Source organism: Oculina patagonica, chromosome 4, assembly GCF_052425735.1.
Source record: "Oculina patagonica isolate OP01 chromosome 4, crgOcupat, whole genome shotgun sequence".
NCBI lineage: Eukaryota > Metazoa > Cnidaria > Anthozoa > Scleractinia > Oculinidae > Oculina > Oculina patagonica.
Window position 1 is genome coordinate 34,758,331 of NC_135761.1, and position 18,937 is coordinate 34,777,267.

Below are 18,937 nucleotides of genomic sequence, written 5' to 3' on the forward strand. Positions count from 1 at the left end.
ATATCCTTTACAATCGCTTGACGAACAGTCAATCTTTCCATGTGACACAGTAAGGTGTGCAAACCCAATTGGATTGGAAGATGATGGTGGGCCATAAACACAGAAGACAGAATCTGATGAATGTTACAGGCGAGGAAATGAAATGCCATTCATGTTTTCAGCCAAACTGTCCTTGGTACCTTGGTCAGATTTGTAAAGATCAATAATTTCTTTGGTCAAAGTATGGGTGGACATGACTGGAACTGCCTCCTCTGCTTTCCCAATGTGCGCACACATGAATGCTCCTTGACTACCGCTGTTAACAAATGTAGCTCTGGGGAGCTTGCAACTTATTAAGACATTGAGTGTTGTTACCATCCACCATAAAAAGAAACATTTTTGGCTCCTAACAGTCTGGCATGAATAGAAATGACAAGTTCCTTGAACCAAAAAATTTAACACATCGAGGAACATCACTTTTATGCTTCTTGGCTCTTGGTTGGTAGGATCCACCAAGGTGATAGCCACAAGACTGACATTTCTCGGGATTGTACCTATTATAAAATGCTGCATTGCACTATGCACAGTTCCCCTGATAACGTTGACTCTGAGAAAAATAACATCAAAAAAGAAAAGTCAAGCAACTGGGTATATACGTGTAGTGACGGAGGAGGCATGTTTTGTTTTGCATTGCTTTGTTTTCGGGTTCTTCTAAACTAAAAAGTTTAGGCAAAGTAATAAACTTATCAAAAAAGGGACTGTAAGATTGTCAACATAATTATTGAAGGCTGTGCCTTTGGGCGACAGAAAAAACAAGACGCTGTTAGAGCTTAAAAGTGTCCTGGTCACGTGGACAGCCTAGAGGAGCCTTGTGGGGGATAAAAAATAATGCACCCCCCAGCCCCCATCCCCATCACCAACGTAAAAAAATGTTGCGACTGACAAACAAAACGGTAAGAAAACACCATTTTCTGTATTGTGTTTTTTCTTCTGCACTCATGGCTTTCTATTTTTTTTGTTAGCATGGCATTGATTTCTTTCATTGTACTGTTTGAGTTGCTCTCACAAAGTTTTGAGTATTCCTTTTTTAGGAAGATAATGTATCTATTTGCTGTTCTTTTAGGTTGTTTTTTGGGAATGTTGTTCTCTCGGTTCTCTTCTGCCTGTGCTGCCTTCCTCTTCTTCCTTAGAACCTTCTTTAGCTCTCTGTGGGTACTGCTGTTAAGCAGTTCACTTTCTTTCACTGCTCTGGCATGTGCTAATGAGCTGGCAGGGGCATTGTCTATTTAAGTTGCTTAGGATGAGTTTGTATTGCTCAATGTTAGGAATGGCTTTGTCTTTGTCATCATGCAGAACATAAAGCTTGAAAACAATGGGCCACTTGTATCTGTAGGCAAGTATTATTTAGTGTTCACCTTTAAAACATTTGGGTAGCATATCGTTTTTATAAGTGAATGAGGGGGGTTTGTGAAAGGTTACTGTGAAAAGCAGCCCCACTGGCAGAGGCGCCTATTCTCCCGGCACGATGATGAAAGAATCCCCAGCTCTTTGCCTGAGCCCTTGTGTCCTTCTCTACAAGCTCAATGTTTTCTTGTGAAATATCCAGCTTAACTTCTTCACATTTTTGCAATAGTTCAGGATAATCCAGATACACCTTAGGAGGACCAAGATTCTCTGCTTTCAAACAGGTCAGAAACAACTCGGACAGTGCTACTTTTAGCTTTGAACTGATCCGCATATTTCTCAGTTAAACCCAGAGCTACTGGCTTGATTTTGCAGTTATTTAATTTCTCAAAGAGAGATGTCATCTCTGCTTGTGATAAGGAAAGATCCTTGGGGCGTCCCATTTCTGCTTGACCCTGCTGATGTGAAAACACATCGTTGATGTCATTCTCAGTCAAACAATCGATTTTTACATCTAGGTTTTCCTTCAGCTTTTTTGCCGAAGAAAAGTCAATATTTCGAATGCTAGCATAGAGCACCTCATTTACGAATGTGGGTAGAAGCCATGTACACTTAACTTGTGTACGAGCTATTTTGCCATTGATTCGTATCCAAGCTTCAATGTAAAATAAAACACTGGCGAAGTGCGAACATGACTCAGCGAGCCCAGCTTTGCAGCCTACACAGTGAGTGGATAGAATGGTTCCATCACTCTCAGCGATTATCCAAATTTTAACCAGCAGGTCATTCATACGTTGAGAGTGCCGCATTTGCGACGACCACTTGCTTATTGGAAATCTTGCACCCTCTTCCAGAAGTTTCTAACCCAGAAACCATCTGATAAAACGCTTCCAAGCTCTTGTAGGCTTTGCGCTGGTGTCTGGTATAAAAGCTTGTCTCTAAGACGAGATATCCAAGCAAATCAGTCGCTTGTATTTGAGGCAAACAATCGGGACCAAACTGTTAGCCAGGAATACTGACAGGGTCAACTCCAACGACTGATATCTTTTTGAGATATCGTCCCTTTACTTCTTTGTCTCAAGCTTTAGCGTACTCTGACAACACAGGAATATTAAAGGGAAGGGTCTTCAAGTCTTCTTCAGCTTTAGCTTTCACTAAATCCATGATGGAAGCGAAAAAGTCCAAAAAAACAAGAGAACTTGATAAATATGACTTACGATTACCATAAATTTGGCAGACCGAGGGACACAACTATGGCGGATGCCCATATGTGGAAAGGGTTGTGACGTCAGGTGAAAACTAAGAATAACGAAACTTGCAACAGTGAAAAGTGCTGCTCCTTCTTCTCCGGATAAAAATTTTGTGCTTTTCACTATAACAGTTCTTTAGGAGCATTGCTCTGTTGCAGTGTAGACAACAAACAATCTTTGGCTCAGGATTTTCACTAATTGTTTTGCGACAGTCTTTGTTGTTGCACTCTGGATTTACGATTGGATAGACGTTCATGATTTCTGGACAACAGCACAGCCAGTTTTGTTTGTTCTGTGATCCCTCGATATGGGAGATGTCCCGCTCTTTTGCTTTAGTAACTGTCATGTTTACTATGGTTGCAAGGCGTTTAGCATAATACTGCTTAAGCTTGCAGTTGGTTTCGGTGTAGAATTGTCCGTTTTCAATCTGCTGCATGTGGCTATCCCAGACGGATAAATTTATAGTTCCAGAAGGGTCTGTTAAGACTTAATTCAGCCTGTCTTACCATTTTAGTTGCGTGTTCCGGTGTCAGTGCTTCCCCAAGCCACTTAATGCAACCAGCATTAAGCCACTTAATGCAACAAGGGACAGTGAAATTTTCAGAGTTGTGGTTTTCGAGAATCGTATCTACAGATGTTGATGTCAATGGTGCCAGTAGTTGGAATGGAAATTGAATGGAGTGTGAGGGAGCATTTTGTATAGCTGTCCCCTTGTTTAGAAATACCATGTTACTTGGTGTTACTTGGAGGTTGAACAGAGTTATTGTTTGCTGGGTTTGTAGTTTATTTAGAAACAACTGGCGCTTATACGACTCCCCTCTTTGTACCATGACTTTAACAGATTGCAGTTCATCTTTTCCAGTTTGGAGTTGTATGTCAAAGTACAAGTTTTTGGTGCTATTACTTTTCTGCACTTCCTGGACTGCTTGGATGTATCCTGTGAAATTTGATGAAGAAAAATATTTTGTGAATATGTAACAAAATTCAGCACAAAAATGTAATAGTTTATAGCTTGCAGTAGTTTTATTATATTGTAAATAATTTTCATGGTAAGGAGTTTTGTTTGTTTCCCAAGAAAAAATGGGGGATGCCACTGTTGTTGTTTTCATTGGTCATGTCGGTGTTGTACTGTTGGTTTATGGTTAAGACTGTTAAGTAGAGATGGGCATTAGCAATAGTAGACATTGACATTTGGAAATTTTACAAGCTTTCTTTTTCCGTTGATTGTCATGTCATACACAAGGACACCATCCTGTTCAATGGGGGTTGTTTGTCATTGTTTCATGTAAAGCCTTATTGATGTCTTTGAAAATTGTCCGAAGAAACAGAATCAAAATGCCTCAAAATACCCGTCAGGTGAGTAACAGCTTCAGGAACTTTGGACAACTTTCTTCCACTCAGATAAGACATTGACAGTAAAAATAAATTAGCAGTATTAATTGAAAGGGGAAAGCGCAAGACACGCACTTTGAGTTTTGGCCAAATTGAAAATTGTCACAAACAACTCCAAATTTCATTGACATTGATCTGTATTCAAATTCGCTGGGTCTAGCTTCGTTTTTTAGAAGTTACGTATGCAAAGAACAAAGGCGTTTTGCAAAGCTTACGTTCTCCACAGTCAGCCAGCAGTGTGAGTTTTTCGACACATCGCGTGTAAATCTTTCCTTCTAGCGTTATTTAACTGTCTGGGGAGGATGAAAAACGTGTCAGAGCCATGGTTTTAGTTTCTAGCCGCCATTTTGAGGATTCGCTTTAAGAAAAGGACTGGACAACACATTGTGGCGCGATGTCACCTGATAGGTGTCACGTGAGAGGAAAGAGGAAAAAATGGCCGTTTGTTCCTGAAATTTCAAAGCCTCTGGTTAGTTTTAGTGTAAGTGCGGCTGCCAGGTGGTTGAAGGACATCATTAAGTCTGAATACCCGTAAGTTTACAGCATCGCTCGAAGAACTGAGTGATGTTTCTGCCTTTGTTTTGTACAACAGCGCTGTTTAGCGCTTCGGAAAAAACGTTGCACAAACCTAGGTAGTTTTGAGCCTGGCCGCAGAGAAGGCCTAAAACAAGAGGTTTCTTGCCAGGAACTTCGTCAACGCGTGTTTTGCAGGGTCCCCTCGGGTGCTGCCTCGACAAAGTTGCCGAGCAGTGACCTGGTTTTAGACTTTAAATTCTTTATAGGTTTGGCAGGGGACCTTCCCTCGCAAAAACTTTTTCTGTGCCTCATTAAATATTCATCAATCGATTCGTGCCTTAGTTTATCTTGTTTTCGCGGGATTTTGTAGATGTGTGATGATGTAAGGAGTGGAGATAGAAGTGAGAGGAAGCTGGCGGCACTTAACTGAAAGCAAAACTAGTATAATGTGACAACACGAGCAAGTGTATTCAATCAACAATCAGTCTTTATTTCACTTTCACCTCAAAATTACAGCTAACGGTAACAGATTACAATAGTCTCGCCCGAAACAAAAAATAGCAGCTAACCGCAAGCAGGCTGCAGTGAAAGCTAACCGCAAGCAAACTGGAGTGAAAGCTTACGGCAAGAAAAGCGCGATCTTAGGGTTAAGGCCGACTCGGATCTTAACCCTAACTTGAAACGCTTACCCTAACTTGATTTTGTAACCCTAACTTAAAACGCTAACTCCAACCCTGAGCCTCGGGTTCGGCGCTTAAACCCTAACTTGGAACGTTAACCTTAACCTTAGGGTTAGAGTTGTTTGAGTTATAGTTTGATCCTTAAAACGTTTGCTGGTTTCATTGTTTTAAGGAACAAAAGGGTTTCTTTGTTTATCGTTTGTCAAAGAAAATTCCTTAATATGCCACCAGCAAAAACCTTGTCTTTTGGCATGTTTTATTTTTCGAAAACGAAGGAAAGACCAGCAAAATTAAATACAGGGCAGTGTTGAGCACACGTAAACGAACTTGCGTGTGAAATTTGGAGTTGTTTGTGACAATTTTCAATTTGGCCAAAACTCAAAGTGCGTCTTGCGCTTGCCCCTTCAATTGCATAATAGAGAAAAAACTTACTTGCTCTGGCCGGCAGAATTGTCCCTCTTTGTCAGACTTTGGCTGGCAAAATTATTTATCTGTCAAATAAGGGTTGAATGATTTGTAAAATGTAGAAGACGTTGTTGACAAGGCATGCACCGTCAAGAGGGCAAAGGTCCTTGTTTCTGCAGTTGCATGATTTAGACTCGACGTGTGTGTCGTTGTTTGTTAGGATCTTGGCGTTGTGGCTCTTGATGATGCTTGCCATGTTGGCAAGCAACTGTCACCACCACATCCGGCGAATCGAAGGTCTATATTGGCATGACGGATCTTACAGGGGAAACCCGTCTCGCTGCAATTTGTGTCTGACAGAGAAGCTCTGCATTCTATCCGCTGACAGATCTACTCTCCTCAATAAAAGATCTGAATTAATCACCAAGTGCAGGCACGAAAACAAGTTTTATGCAGCCAATCAAAAGCAGGATCGCTCAAACCGCCCTCCATGAATGTAGTTTAAATTTTCTTTCAACTGCTATTAACGGCACAGTCTGATGATCGCCTGGTGCGTGAAACTTAAAGTAACTGTCCGTGCAGTCTCAATCTTTTAAATGTATATTTTACAACTTTAAGTGAAGAAGTTTTGTAGGTAATATTTACTTATTTTGTATAGTACACATTTCAAAAGATGTAATGATGTGCTTTCAATTTGTTGCAATTTGTTTTTGGAATCATGCAAAGTATTTTCTGCTAAAATGTTCAAATTGTGTAGTAGGAAAGTTTGAGCAAGCCTCAAAAAATGTTTTCCATGATTAAAACAATGTTTTAAGATATTGAAAACATCTTTTTAGACAAGCACTAAAACATTTTTCGGTTTTTGAAAATTCAAATGTTCAGTTACCATACTATTGCTAGCAAGAAATTAAATTTTAAATAAAAGCCACCCCAATCAATTGAATAAATATGGTAAATTGTTTATCTAGAACCACGATTTGAAGTTGGTTTGTTACTTATAAGTAAAAGGCTAAACAGGCTTATCAGTTAAGAAGTAAGGTATCTCGTGTTGTAGTTTTCGAAGAGTTTTATTACACTGTTTTCATTATTTGTTAAAAAATTCTTTGCTTCACTAAAAATTTTTAACTGTAATTTAATTTGACCTTATCTATTCTTTTGAACAACCTGAACCAGGTGTATAATACAGTCGTGTAAATTTTTAATTATAAGTTGAAAAAAATTATTATTGTACATGTACAATTATTGACAAATTCAATAAGTTTTTGGAAGTTGATTGTATAATAAAATTGAACGCTAAAAAATTTGAACGACGTTTCGACCGTTCGACGGTCATTTTCAAGTTAGGTGTTTGAATAAAATTACATGTGTAAATATAGTAAAAGTGCTAAAATATGTACATACAAACAATAGACAATAAGAATAAAAAGGCTAAAAATGGCTAAAAAATAACTTTGTGCGAATGGCATGCATAGTTGTAAAAGATATAATTAAAAACGTAAAGCAAGCGAATAAGACGACGAGAATAAGAACATTAAAATACCTAAAAATATCTAAACAAATAATTTCGCGCGGAGACCGGATGGATAAGGTCAAATTAAATTACAGTTTTCATTATTAACCACAAAAACGCTGCCAACCTTCTGAATTCTAGGCCCAGAACAGAAGACAAAAAGGGCACATTTAATAGTTTCCTTGCCTTCTTTTCGTGACCAACTATACTACCATGCCCTTCACCTCACCCTCTTCTTCCAAAGACATAATTTGTCCATAATAGTATTTTTTGTTGTAAGCCAGTGCCACCCATTGGCCTACTTTTAGGCTTTGTCCATTGTGTGCCTGTAAATAAGCCAAAGACGTTTTTGGTAAGAAAATGTTTTTAAAGTCTGCCCTTAATTTATATGGGTTATTCTGATCTTTAGGGTGACTTTTTTGTTTTCATTTTTTCTATCATTGTTTTCCAGCTATCGAGTTCGGATCTCTGCTCCTGAACAGGTTCCTAAGTTCAGTAATTTCTTTGGCAAACTTGTTGTTCGCTCTCGCTATGTTTGTCAGGTCCTGGGTGATTGAAATAAACAATGACTAGATTGTTTCATTTATCCTAGGAGTGCTCTTTAGCAGAGCTAAATACAAAGATAAGGAGTAAATGTAACTCGAGTTTCACGCACTAAGCGATCATCACACTGAGTGTTAATGTTAAAAGGTTTCGGTTATAAACTTAAAATTCAAATTTAAGAACGGTTTGAACGGCACCTCTGCTTCACCTTCAAGCCTCCTTGCCTTGTCTTGGTTGGATCCTCACCCTTACTTGAACGAGTTTTCTGGGCTAGTAATTATTTGGAAATCCTTGATTTGCATTAAATAGGGCTCCTGTAATGTGGCAGTCCAAAGTGCTTTGTCAAATTTTTGAAATTCATGTTGACTAACACTTGTGCTGAGTGCTTTCCAATTTCCGCAGTCTGTCATAGACACTGTTTATCTTTCTTGCTCAGTGCATTTGCAGCATTTTACCCTTTTCCGTAGCCATTCTCTTGAGGCTGCTTTGCTTTAAGGTTATGTTGCTGTATTGACTTGGTTAGTTTCGGCCGGGATTGTACCTACGTACCTACCTCTGTACTGAGGGTGCAAGTGCATGCCTCTTCGGGAAATTTGAAAGATTGGAGAGCCTGAGATCACATTTTGTGCATTTTGAAGGGAGTTTTATATGCAGCCAGGCAGCTTAGAGTAAACATAAAAACACGACTATTTCTAGACCTTTTTAGTTAAATTTCAAGCTCCTTATTTTTGGAAGAGGAATGCGCTTTACCAGGCAACCAACCTTGTGCTTTACAGATTACACCGACCAAAACACACATTTATGACGTAAAATTGCTAAAGGAACTTGAGAAAGTCTAGGTTAATGTTAATTTAGCCAAATATTTGATAATGTTTCAAAGAAACTGGGAGAACTTTCCATAGGATGATTTTCTGCGTCGACGGCATGGAGGTCGGCCCACGAGCCCTCGACGCGCGCCATGTGGCCGCGACGGCGGGCGCGCGGAGAGCGAGGGGGCGCCGGGGCATCGTGCTGCGGCGGTGCCCGGGGGCTGGGGGGAGAGGGGAGGGGGCTGGGGGCGCGGGGCGCGACAGTCGACCATTTTGGTCGGATCGCGCCCCTAGACTCCCTGGTTTGAACGCCTCTCAAGCCCTGCTAATCTGAATACAGGTTTTATTACTTTTTCAGAGGTAACTGACATTAAGATTTATTATCAAAAGAGACATGCATCAAGAGACAGATCCAGAGGTTGTCTAGCACAGGTGTGCCTAAATTTAAACTTTGTCGTCTGTTTACCCTAACAGTTGCAAAATGCCGGCTCTTATTCGTTGATCGCTTTTTGGAAGGTCAATGCATAAATAATCAAAATAAGAAAATCGTCTGCTTAAATCTTCTACTGGTCGAATGAATTTTCTCTTTTTTCAAGTTAAGCAAAATATGTGTTAATGACTGTTGTCCTCCAGCTAAGCATTGATAGTTAATTTCATGCAGGTGAAAGCTACACAAAGTAATATGTACACAGTACTTATAATTTGAGGCAGCGTAATTAAAATTTACCATAATACACCACATGAATGATCTTGAATGTACTTGAATAACTTGCGTATTTTTTACATCATATTGTGCCGGTGGGCTGCGATGTTAAACATGATATTTACATCAAACGCCGCCAAAACTGCTCAATTCTGCTTAATCGATGGAAAAATGCCACTTAATACCCACCAAGAACTATGTCAGTCAAGCTGATTATCCTCTGTGTAGTTATTCTATAAACTCTGTAGATAGCCGGGTCGAAAGTACTTCCACACATTTGCTTTGGGCCCTGCGTGCTGTTCAAATCGTTCTGAATCGTTTGCAAGCTAGTATTACATACAGAAAAGGAAACAGATCTGTTTTGTCCCTTCAGTGACGTGCATGACAGCAGAACAAGCGACAAAAACAATAAAAAAAGTTGACAATTACTTCTTGCTATTTACATCAAGTTATAGTCAATTATTAAATTATCTTTTTGCTGCACGTCGTTTTCTTCTGTTTATTTTTCCTGACCAGGTAAAAAAATTCTTCACCAAGGAGAAATAAAATTGACCAGGGATTTTTTAGATAACCACCAGGTCTGTTACAGAGGGATGTTACAAAAGATGGCGAAAATGTTTCTGCCAGAAATTGAGTTCAATCCCGGTGAGTTCTGCCATAATTGCAATGGAATTCTACCAATATTTTGCCAGAATTCCACTGGAATTGCAGACTACCCCAGTTAACGCCATATGTTATGTTATGCTTACAATTTTAAACTAAATAGACTGATGCTTCTCAAATGTATAATTGTAATCGTCCTGACAGATCCTCTTTATAAAATTTCTTATAAAGCTATATACAAATAATTTCAAAAAGCAATATATTGTTGCACACACTGTGAATGTTTTGTTGAGTGCGTGGAGTTAGAGGTAAAATAAGATTACATTGGTTAAAGTTAGACTGGTTCTGCTCAAGTTTATAGATGTAATTGTTCAAACCGATATAATGATCTGATCAGTTCCTTATTAAAACAATTTAATTATATTGGATACATTGATATATGTGGATAAACGTTTTCAGGTAACCAAAAATATAATTTACGGCATTTGTTTGTGATTGCTTTTTGTTATCTTGCCTCAGGAAGACCATCTGTCTGCCTCATCCTGGGGTGGATAGTGCTTGTATACGAAACCTGGAGAACATAATTGTACAGCCTGTTAACAAGAAGAAGAAGCACATTAACAAAAATTATTCATTATCAAAAATAATTCTTCATTATGCCCCTATAATTTACACTAGCTCTGGGCTAGCTTTCACTATTTACTTTATATGCAGAAATACATAAACAACTATAAGAAATGAAAGAAAACTATTTAGAATTATCCAAAGGGATGGCCGGGACCACATACCGACAGAGTGAGCGAGCCGCATGCCACCCCGCCTACACTGGAGAGAGACTGAGAGCGCGTCTGCCCCGGCGACGGAAAGACGGGGGGGAGGCCGCCCCGCCCGGACCGAGGGGGGCGGCCCAGGGGAGGGAGCCGCGCCGCCGCCCGCCACCCCCCCCGCGCGGCCGGGGGGCGGCGGGGGGGGGGGGGGGGGGGAGACCCGGACCGTGATGGACTAAATATAGAAAGCACAATTTACCTTCAGCTTGCTTTGCTGGCCATCGCAATTTGAACAGCAGTACCAAAAATGGTTGATAATATGGTCAGTCCACACAGCAAACGTTTCATTTCCTTTTGTCTTACTGAGCTGAAATCATAATGATAAAGTTAAGAACTTGTCAATCGGATCTGTTAAATATGCTTGTAGTTTTGAGGTATCATAAAGAGCTTATTCTAATAGCATACTTCACTTAACCAATGTACCAGTTCTTTTTAAGATATTAATTAAAAGACAATTTATTACCAAAATCAAAGGCACACGGAATAAGCTGAACTACAGTAATAAGCTTATTATAACTTTTGACCATTTGTACTCACATGATTCGACTTTTCTTTAGCAAATATAAACATACCTGACTGAGACACTTGCGGATATTCTTTGCTTTGCACAATGTCTTTGAATTCATCAGCTAAAATACAGGGAAAAATATTGGTTGAAATTACTTTCCAAATTGAACTATTTAAAAGGCATCTCAACAGAGAAGGTCCAAAATGCATTGAAATGCTTCTAAAGCTCTAAAATATTGCACCTGTTCCACATTGGTAACATGTAAACCCTAAAGACAATACAGTTAATCCTGATAACTCAAACCTTCAAAGGAAATTTAAAAAGGTGTTAGATATCAAGAGTTCCATTGATTGCGGATAAAATTAGTAAGAAAATGGCCTGGAGGGGACTGGAAAAAGGTTCCAGTTAGCTGGAGTTCTAGTCACTGAGGGTTCAAGTAATTGGGATTCAAATCTAATTACACTCCTCTCCTCTCGGCCCTGAGGACTCTTAATTATTTACATGTAATTACCCATCATTTTAATAATCGAAGATGAGGCATCTGTCACAACTTCCTTCAAGTTGAGCAAATTCTTAAGCTGCTGGATGGCACGCTTGAGGGCCTCTTTCTCCATATTGGGAGACTTTCCTCCAACCTCTTGTTTGTCGATACATTCCAGGTGAATAATAAAATCTTCAACATCTTCTGACAGCATGACAAAGTAGGTGAGCTACTTTGCAGAGTGACCTGGAGAATCACTCTGCCCATCACCACTCACGATGACATTCAAGTTACCAATGATAGAAAGAATGTTCGAACGCATCCAATGCCACCAATCTGTTATAGCTGGGACACAGTAAAACTTCTGGACAAAAAGAAGGAAGCCTTTGAAGGATACCCCAATGCTAGGAACCTGCCCATCAGTTCAATTTTGGTGCATTTGTTGCCAGACAACAAGACTGCAGCAAAAAACTACAGGTCATTGTAATACATTCCATCATATTTTTCGGAGGAGCTCCACTTTCCCTTATGCCCATTCTTGTACGACCACCAAATTTTCTGGGTAAAACCCACAGACTTTGACTTGACGTGGCAGTCACTGTCACAGCTGGGCTTCTGGCATCTGCCCTTGAAAAGGTCAATAATCTTGGACTCAGAAACCAAAATTTTCTGTCCAGTAATTAGTGTCCACTGTATCATGTTGTAAATGTCACGCTGCCATGTAAAGCAATGGTTATTATTATTTTCAACAACAAAAGCAGTTTCAATCATGTTTATATTTATAAGTTCAATTCACTTTGCCATTTTTTCTGGACCAAATACTTCTAAGAGTAATTAAGTGACCTAAGGCACTGACCCAATACAGCTGTTCATTGATAATTTCAAATCATAATGCTAGAAAAAGTAGTCTGTTCCAGATGTTCCAATAGTTTAGTGTGGACCCCACACTTTATTTACACCAAGGACAGGCTATGGTACACTTCAGACAGACTTTCGCTGCTTTTATATAAGTGACACTGTCAACAGACTTATGACTACAAAAAATAATAAATCTTTATCCACGATCAAAAAGCTACTGCTATGATTAATCCCTCATTCTCTCCGCAACATGATTCTCTCGCACGATGGCTCTACTACCCCCTTATTCCCAGTCTCCCCCCAAGCGAGAAGGGGGTGGTGGTGGGGATAGGGGGTGAGAAACACTGGGAATGAGGTAGGCTCTGCTAATCATCACAAATGAGCAACTACTTATCGTATTCATTTGGAACAAAAAAGGTAATTAGTGCGGTCCTTGAATTATTCCGGAATAACTTTCATTCTCCAATGAGTTCATTTCATCCCATATATTTCTTAATTTCATGCATTTACCATAAAGCAATGGTATTTCGTAGTGCACATCTGCACTGAGTTTTGGGATGGTTGTCAGGCTTTTTATCATTGCCGTTTTTTCTGGCAATTTTTTCTTGTCCCGGTAACTGCTTTGTTAGCTTGTTTTGAGTGTTTGATACCTCGGTATGCTTCCTGAGCGCTATGTTAAATTGAAGACCTTGTCTTAAAAGCCTCAGTACATGGCGGCTCAGAAATTGTGTGCCTTTCAACCTTTTTTCACCAAATCTTTGCCTTTTTGGGGCTATATAATTTTGACATCAAGGTAGTTCAGCAGACTTCTTTATATCACATTTTCATTCCAAAACGATTATATAAATCCAGCTTTGGTATTCTACATGTCCTTTGTACACAACCAAAAAAAATAAAAATATATAGAATAAATGAAAATAATAAAAAAAAAAGTAATAAAAATTTCTTTTTTCTTTTCTCTTTTCTTTCTTTCTATTTCTGTTTTTTTTATAAATAAATTCCTGTAATCAATATGCAACTTGTAAATTTACTTAATGAGAAAAAAAAGTTATGTGACTATATATAAAGTTATTTTTGGAGCTCGCAAGAAGAGGTATCGGATTCAGCTCAACCTGGTTTTTGACAGACATTATAGCACATGAAAAATCCCTGTTACATTGAATAAACTCATAGGCGATTTTTAAGGTACCTTAATGGTGCTGGCATTTTTTTAAAATTGGTTTATTTAGGCAGTATGCTTTTATTAAGCAGTTCTAGTTTGAAGGAAGCACGGAGAATTAAAAAAGATGTTACACTTAAGGACAATAATTTTGTTTTACCTTTAATGGTAGCTAGTTAATTTGAGGCTGTCTAATCTTTTTTTAAGTGTGGCTCCCGCTGATTGTCGACTACCTCAGCTCTTCAGAAGAGCAAATAACCTCCATCATGTCGAGGGGCAGTTTTTCTCTCTGTTGAGCTGTCCAGTGGCTTCCTTAAAAGGTCTTTGTGGGCCTTAACCCCCAAAGACCTGTCACCAACGTACTCAAGTTCACCTATTGACAAGCATACAAAAAACAATTGTAATGTATGCATATCGGTAATTATTTTACTTATACGCTCACTTTAAAAAAAAACATGGAAATTTGAAAATCTATACTGTTTTTGTTTCTTACATACCGGTAAATGTTAATACAAAAAGAAAAATGTATTGCAAATGTCAAGTCCCTTTTGAAAACTAGTGAGGGATAATTTTTGATAGCTATGTCTTAATCTTAGTTCCTTGCCCCCGGGTGGGGGATAGGGCTGGAAGGTAGATATGTAGATCAAGGAAAGGAAATAACACAAGCAAGTTTGTATTTCATACCTTCATTAATTTCAATGGCACTGACCACTGCATTTTGCTTAGAAAGTTGCTTATGTTGCTGATCCTCTGGTTTTATTACTATGTCACTAGTGCTTGGAAGCTGATTGATCAACCGTGGTGGTGGAGTTTTTGTTTTAACTTCGGACCATAGAAGGAGGCGCTGAAGGTCCTTTTTTCTTATTGTACGTAACCCAAAATTAGGAAAAGAAATTAGATACATTAATATAATATTTTAAGGTGAATGACTGTAGTAGTTACTGGTTTTATCCCAACATATAACAAAATCAACTAAAGCCTTTTTGTTTCTTTAAAGCTTAATGTCTAATCAGCAATGTTGTTGAATAACGTATTACATCAACATACCGTCCATGCTGTCATGCTGCTAAAGAGGAACTTCTTGCGTGCACTTGGTTCTTTCCTCCAGTAAAATTCCCCTTGTTTGATAACAAAACAAATCGGCAGTTGACGGATACAGCCATCCGAAGAGCAAGACTCTTCCCAATCTCGTAGCACATGTTCAGGATCGCATTTCTTGGCAAATTTTCTGCAAGAAAAACATCCCAACGTTAAAAAAATAAAAATCCTACCCTTGAAATATCAAAACAACTAACAAAAAATACTTACTGCTCTTTGGCTTTTCTGTTGCTTTACAACACTACAAAAAAAATTAAAACAAAATCATAACATGAAACATGAAAACTTGTTGGCATTTTTGTATATTTTCAACTTGCAAAATGGAGTGCTCATAAAAGAGTGAGCGTATACAGACACGGCATGCTTTTGTCTATCATACAAAAGTGAGCGTGGAAAGCATGTTGTTGACATAAATAAAAAAATAATAAAAATTTCTTATGATTTGAAACAAAAAACAGTAGGCATACAATGATAAATTTTAACAACCTGTGTATTTTAAAAACGTATATATTTAAATAAGAGTAACATGTTTTAGACAAAAATTGTAGCAAACAATAACTGCATATCTGAAATAGTAAGAACAACCTTTTCAAGACTTGCCAACTGATACGAAACATGGTTTACTAACTTTTACGAAATTTCACCAAGGGAAACCTGAGAAATACATACATTTGTAACAGCAATGTCAGCATGATAGGAATTCGACAAGATCGTTTATTATAAATTGTTAAAGTGAAATTAGAACAAAATATATCAAAGTGTAACAAACAGGTCTGAATTATGCAATAAACATACAGTGGTATGCTGTTGATCACAAACACAATTTTCGTCAAAATCCTTTTCCAGTTTCTTAAATTCATTAAAAACTGCATCCATTCTTCTTCTTTCAAGTGGAAGTACAATACCAAATTCTAACAAACTGTCAATAACTGGATTGTACATTGAATGTACATCCTCAGGCCGACATTGACCCCCTGTTTTCTTTTTTAAGACAAGCATAATAGCACATAAAACACAAACTTCCAGAAAATTAAATGAGTTAGCTGCGTTGCTGGCAGATGGTTTAAGCTTTCTATTAGATGTCTGGAGTACATGCCTCATCTTTTGAGTTGATAACTTGTCTTTTTTACGTTGAATATGCTTTTTACACATTTTTTCACCACACTGGCCTGAACATTTGCACAAATTACTGATACTGTTATATTTCAGTAAACACTGGCATCTCTTGCTGTTGTTGTACTTTGGTTTATGACATTGTGTCGTCCTTTTGTTGGAGCCACAACGACAACTGGTGGTACGTGTTTGACAAAAACCTGTAGTCAGTAAAAAAAGGTATATAAGTATACATTTGAGAAAATAGCAGATATAAATTCCCAACAAAGTTGGATTGTGTGGTCATAATGATAGGACTCCTTTACTACTGATATAGTTTATTTGGGTTTGTCGCGCATGAGGAATTTCAACTTCGGACTTGGTAATAAGACTGGGATTTCAATTGCGTTTCCTTTTTATTGATACAAATTCAAGTGATGACAATGTAGTCAGGCATTTCGATTTATCTTGACTTTTTCGCTGTTTATAATAACTTTACTCAGGAAGGAAAAGTTGTTAGTAACTACAAGTGCTGTACTGTAAGAAGCGTATATATTGTAACATTGTAAAGTAGGGATAATGGGTTTGCAACTGTATTGCAAAACATATCACTTGGGTGAGGTTTGTTTACACAAAATAATCGAAAATTGTTTTGGAGAGTAGTAACATTCCATTTATTTCACATGCTAAATAAAGAGCCTTTTCCTTCAGTTTCCAGGGTATTTTTCAAGTTCCAGGAATTAAGCACGAGCCACATTAGTGGAAGTTGAGTGATCTCACCCTTGCGCCTCCCCTTGTTGCAAAATGTTTTGGAATGAATATGTCTCAGGAAAAAAGGAATACTAGAATGGCAGAGTACTAGTATTATTCGTAACCATGCAAATTACTTTTTTACAAACCTGTTTGGGAGTCTTACTTTTTTTCCTTCTTCTACAAGAGCTGGGCATTCAGCTGCGAATATAGGCTGGTTAAAGTCCCAATTGATTCGTTAATTGGCTTGCGTTCCTCTGCAAGAACACGCTGTAAGATATTGCAGTGATATTATTACAGTAGCTAAAGATATAAAAAGGTCAGCTAATCTGTGTGTTGTGATTTAATGCTTTCTTTTCCTTTTTTTCTTAGATAATTTTATGCAGTTATTTAAAATGAATTAAGAACAGAAAAATTGAAATTACTGGGTCGACCGTTGTTTACTTATCAATCTTTGGAAGCCTGTTGAGATGCAGGATTCTACCATAATCGATGTCAAAGTAAAACCAGAGGTTACTTTTGCTGTCGATGTTGTTCAATACGAAGTCAACTCGGCGTCACGTTTTTCAGCGTTCGCAGGAGACCAGGAATGCCAGAAGAATCCACGGACATACCAAATCTGGAGAACGTCCATTTCCAAGACAAAATAGTAGCAATTTGAAAGTTTCTTTATCACCGATTAGATTTTTCCGAAAAAGCAATCGAATGTCCGCGGGCCACAGTTTTAAAGGAAAGAAAGCATCGCCGTTGATACTCTTCAATAACTCCCTTCGCTGCTCTGTGATTTCTTTTGAGAAAAGATAACGGATTTCTTCATGATACAATCGCAATGCAGACATCGTGTTAATGGTACTGAAGATAAGGTGTTCCAACGCATTTATATGCTACGCGGTTTTATCAATTTCAATATCAAAAATACCACACGGTAAACAGATAAATATGTTTTACTTTGTGAATACATGCTATTTTTGCACTTAAGTCATCTGCACTCTTTGTGTCTTTTGATCCTTAGTACGGCCTATAAAAAGTCGCACTTCTCTGTTTGTATGAAATCAATAACAATGTTACGCTTGCCGACCACAAAAGCTATCAACATGAAAATTATCCTTAAACAACATAATATTGCCAAAAAGATTGCCCATAACTTAAAAAAGTCAGGGTTTTTTTTTACTTCAACCGCCAAAATTTCTGACGCTTTAAAAGCAACTTAAGAAAATCATTTTTTTTCCTGGACAATACCCGAAAAAATACTTTTGAAACCTTGTCAAAGTTCAGGCTATTGTTGATGCGACAACTGAATAGGCCCACAATCAAATCAATAAGAATGGAGGTCTATATAGATGGTGGTCTATAGATTGTTCCAACGACAAAATTAGTGTCGATAAACAGCTTCAGCCATATGTGTTTGTGTTTCCAAGACTCTCAGGCGGGATGAACGTATGTAACTGGCCACATATCGGTCCCTTCTCACTGTCTTATAGTCTTTGACTTCTAATTGACGGTCCAATATCGTGTTATCCAAATGGGTCTTGGTTATGGACAACACGTCAAAGTTTAACCCTTTTTAGTTTGTTTTTCAAAAAGAAGCCGTTAGTTCGATTATAAATTCTTATGTTTGTATTTCATACCTTCATTAATTTCAATGGCACTGACCACTGCATTTTGCTCAAAAAGTTGCTTATGTTGCTGATCGTCTGGTTTTATTACTATGTCACTAGTGGTTGGAAGCTGATTCATCAACCTTGGTGGTGGAGTTTTTGTTTCAACTTCGGACCATAGAAGGAGACGCTGAAGGTCTTTTTTTCTCATTGAACATAACCTGAAATAAAGAAAAGAAAAAATAGATATAAGTATAATATTTTAAGGTGAATGACTGTAGCAGTTCCTGGTTTTATCCCAACATATACGAAAATCAACTATAGCCTTTTTGTTTCTTTAAAGTTGAATGTCCAATCAGCAATGTTGTTGACAAAATAAATAAATAAACATTTCTTATGATATCTGTTTTTTTGTATTAAGTTTTTTATCAGGAAAAAAAGGAATTCTAGAATGGCATAGTACTATTATTATCCGTAACAACAAGCCCATGCAAATTACTTTTCTACAAACCTGTTTTTTTTTTTTTGAAGATAAACACACTTTATTGATACACTTAAAAAAACACGTTCATTACTTACAATTACATACACTATTGGAGCTTATACAATGTTCCTTTTTTTTTACGTGATTAAAAAAACAACAACAACAACAAAAGTATGAAAAGGAGTCCATGCATTAGCTTAAAGTATTACAATTTAAAAAATATATATATATACTTCGTTTTTGAGAGCAATTTTTTTACCTGTTGGTAGTCTTTCTTTTTTCCCTCTT

At 37.9% G+C, this 18,937-nt stretch overlaps 1 protein-coding gene and 1 pseudogene across 1 annotated transcript; both read right to left on the reverse strand.

Annotated features, from left to right (window-relative positions):
- Positions 1-1,388: 1,388 nt before the first annotated feature.
- LOC144652391 (uncharacterized) lies at positions 1,389-2,547 on the reverse strand (annotated as a pseudogene).
- Positions 2,548-10,299: 7,752 nt separating this feature from the next.
- Positions 10,300-12,275, reverse strand: LOC144652394 (uncharacterized). Its single transcript, XM_078512409.1, has 4 exons — positions 11,641-12,275; positions 11,194-11,250; positions 10,925-10,928; positions 10,300-10,387 (listed from the first exon to the last, which is right to left on the reverse strand). The coding sequence occupies exons 1-4, from the start codon at positions 11,822-11,824 to the stop codon at positions 10,300-10,302; spliced, it is 333 nt and encodes a 110-aa protein (XP_078368535.1). The 5' UTR covers positions 11,825-12,275.
- Between the last annotated feature and the right edge of the window lie 6,662 nt (positions 12,276-18,937).

What these genes read in the sequence shown, in the direction of transcription:
- LOC144652394 (XM_078512409.1), bottom strand. Translation starts at nt 11,824, where the DNA reads ATGCTGTCAGAAGATGTTGAAGATTTTATTATTCACCTGGAATGTATC. An exon ending in TTCGATTATTAAAATGATGG is followed by an intron (nt 11,251 to 11,640) that starts GTAATTACATGT and finishes CCTGTATTTTAG; the next exon opens with CTGATGAATTCAAAGACATT.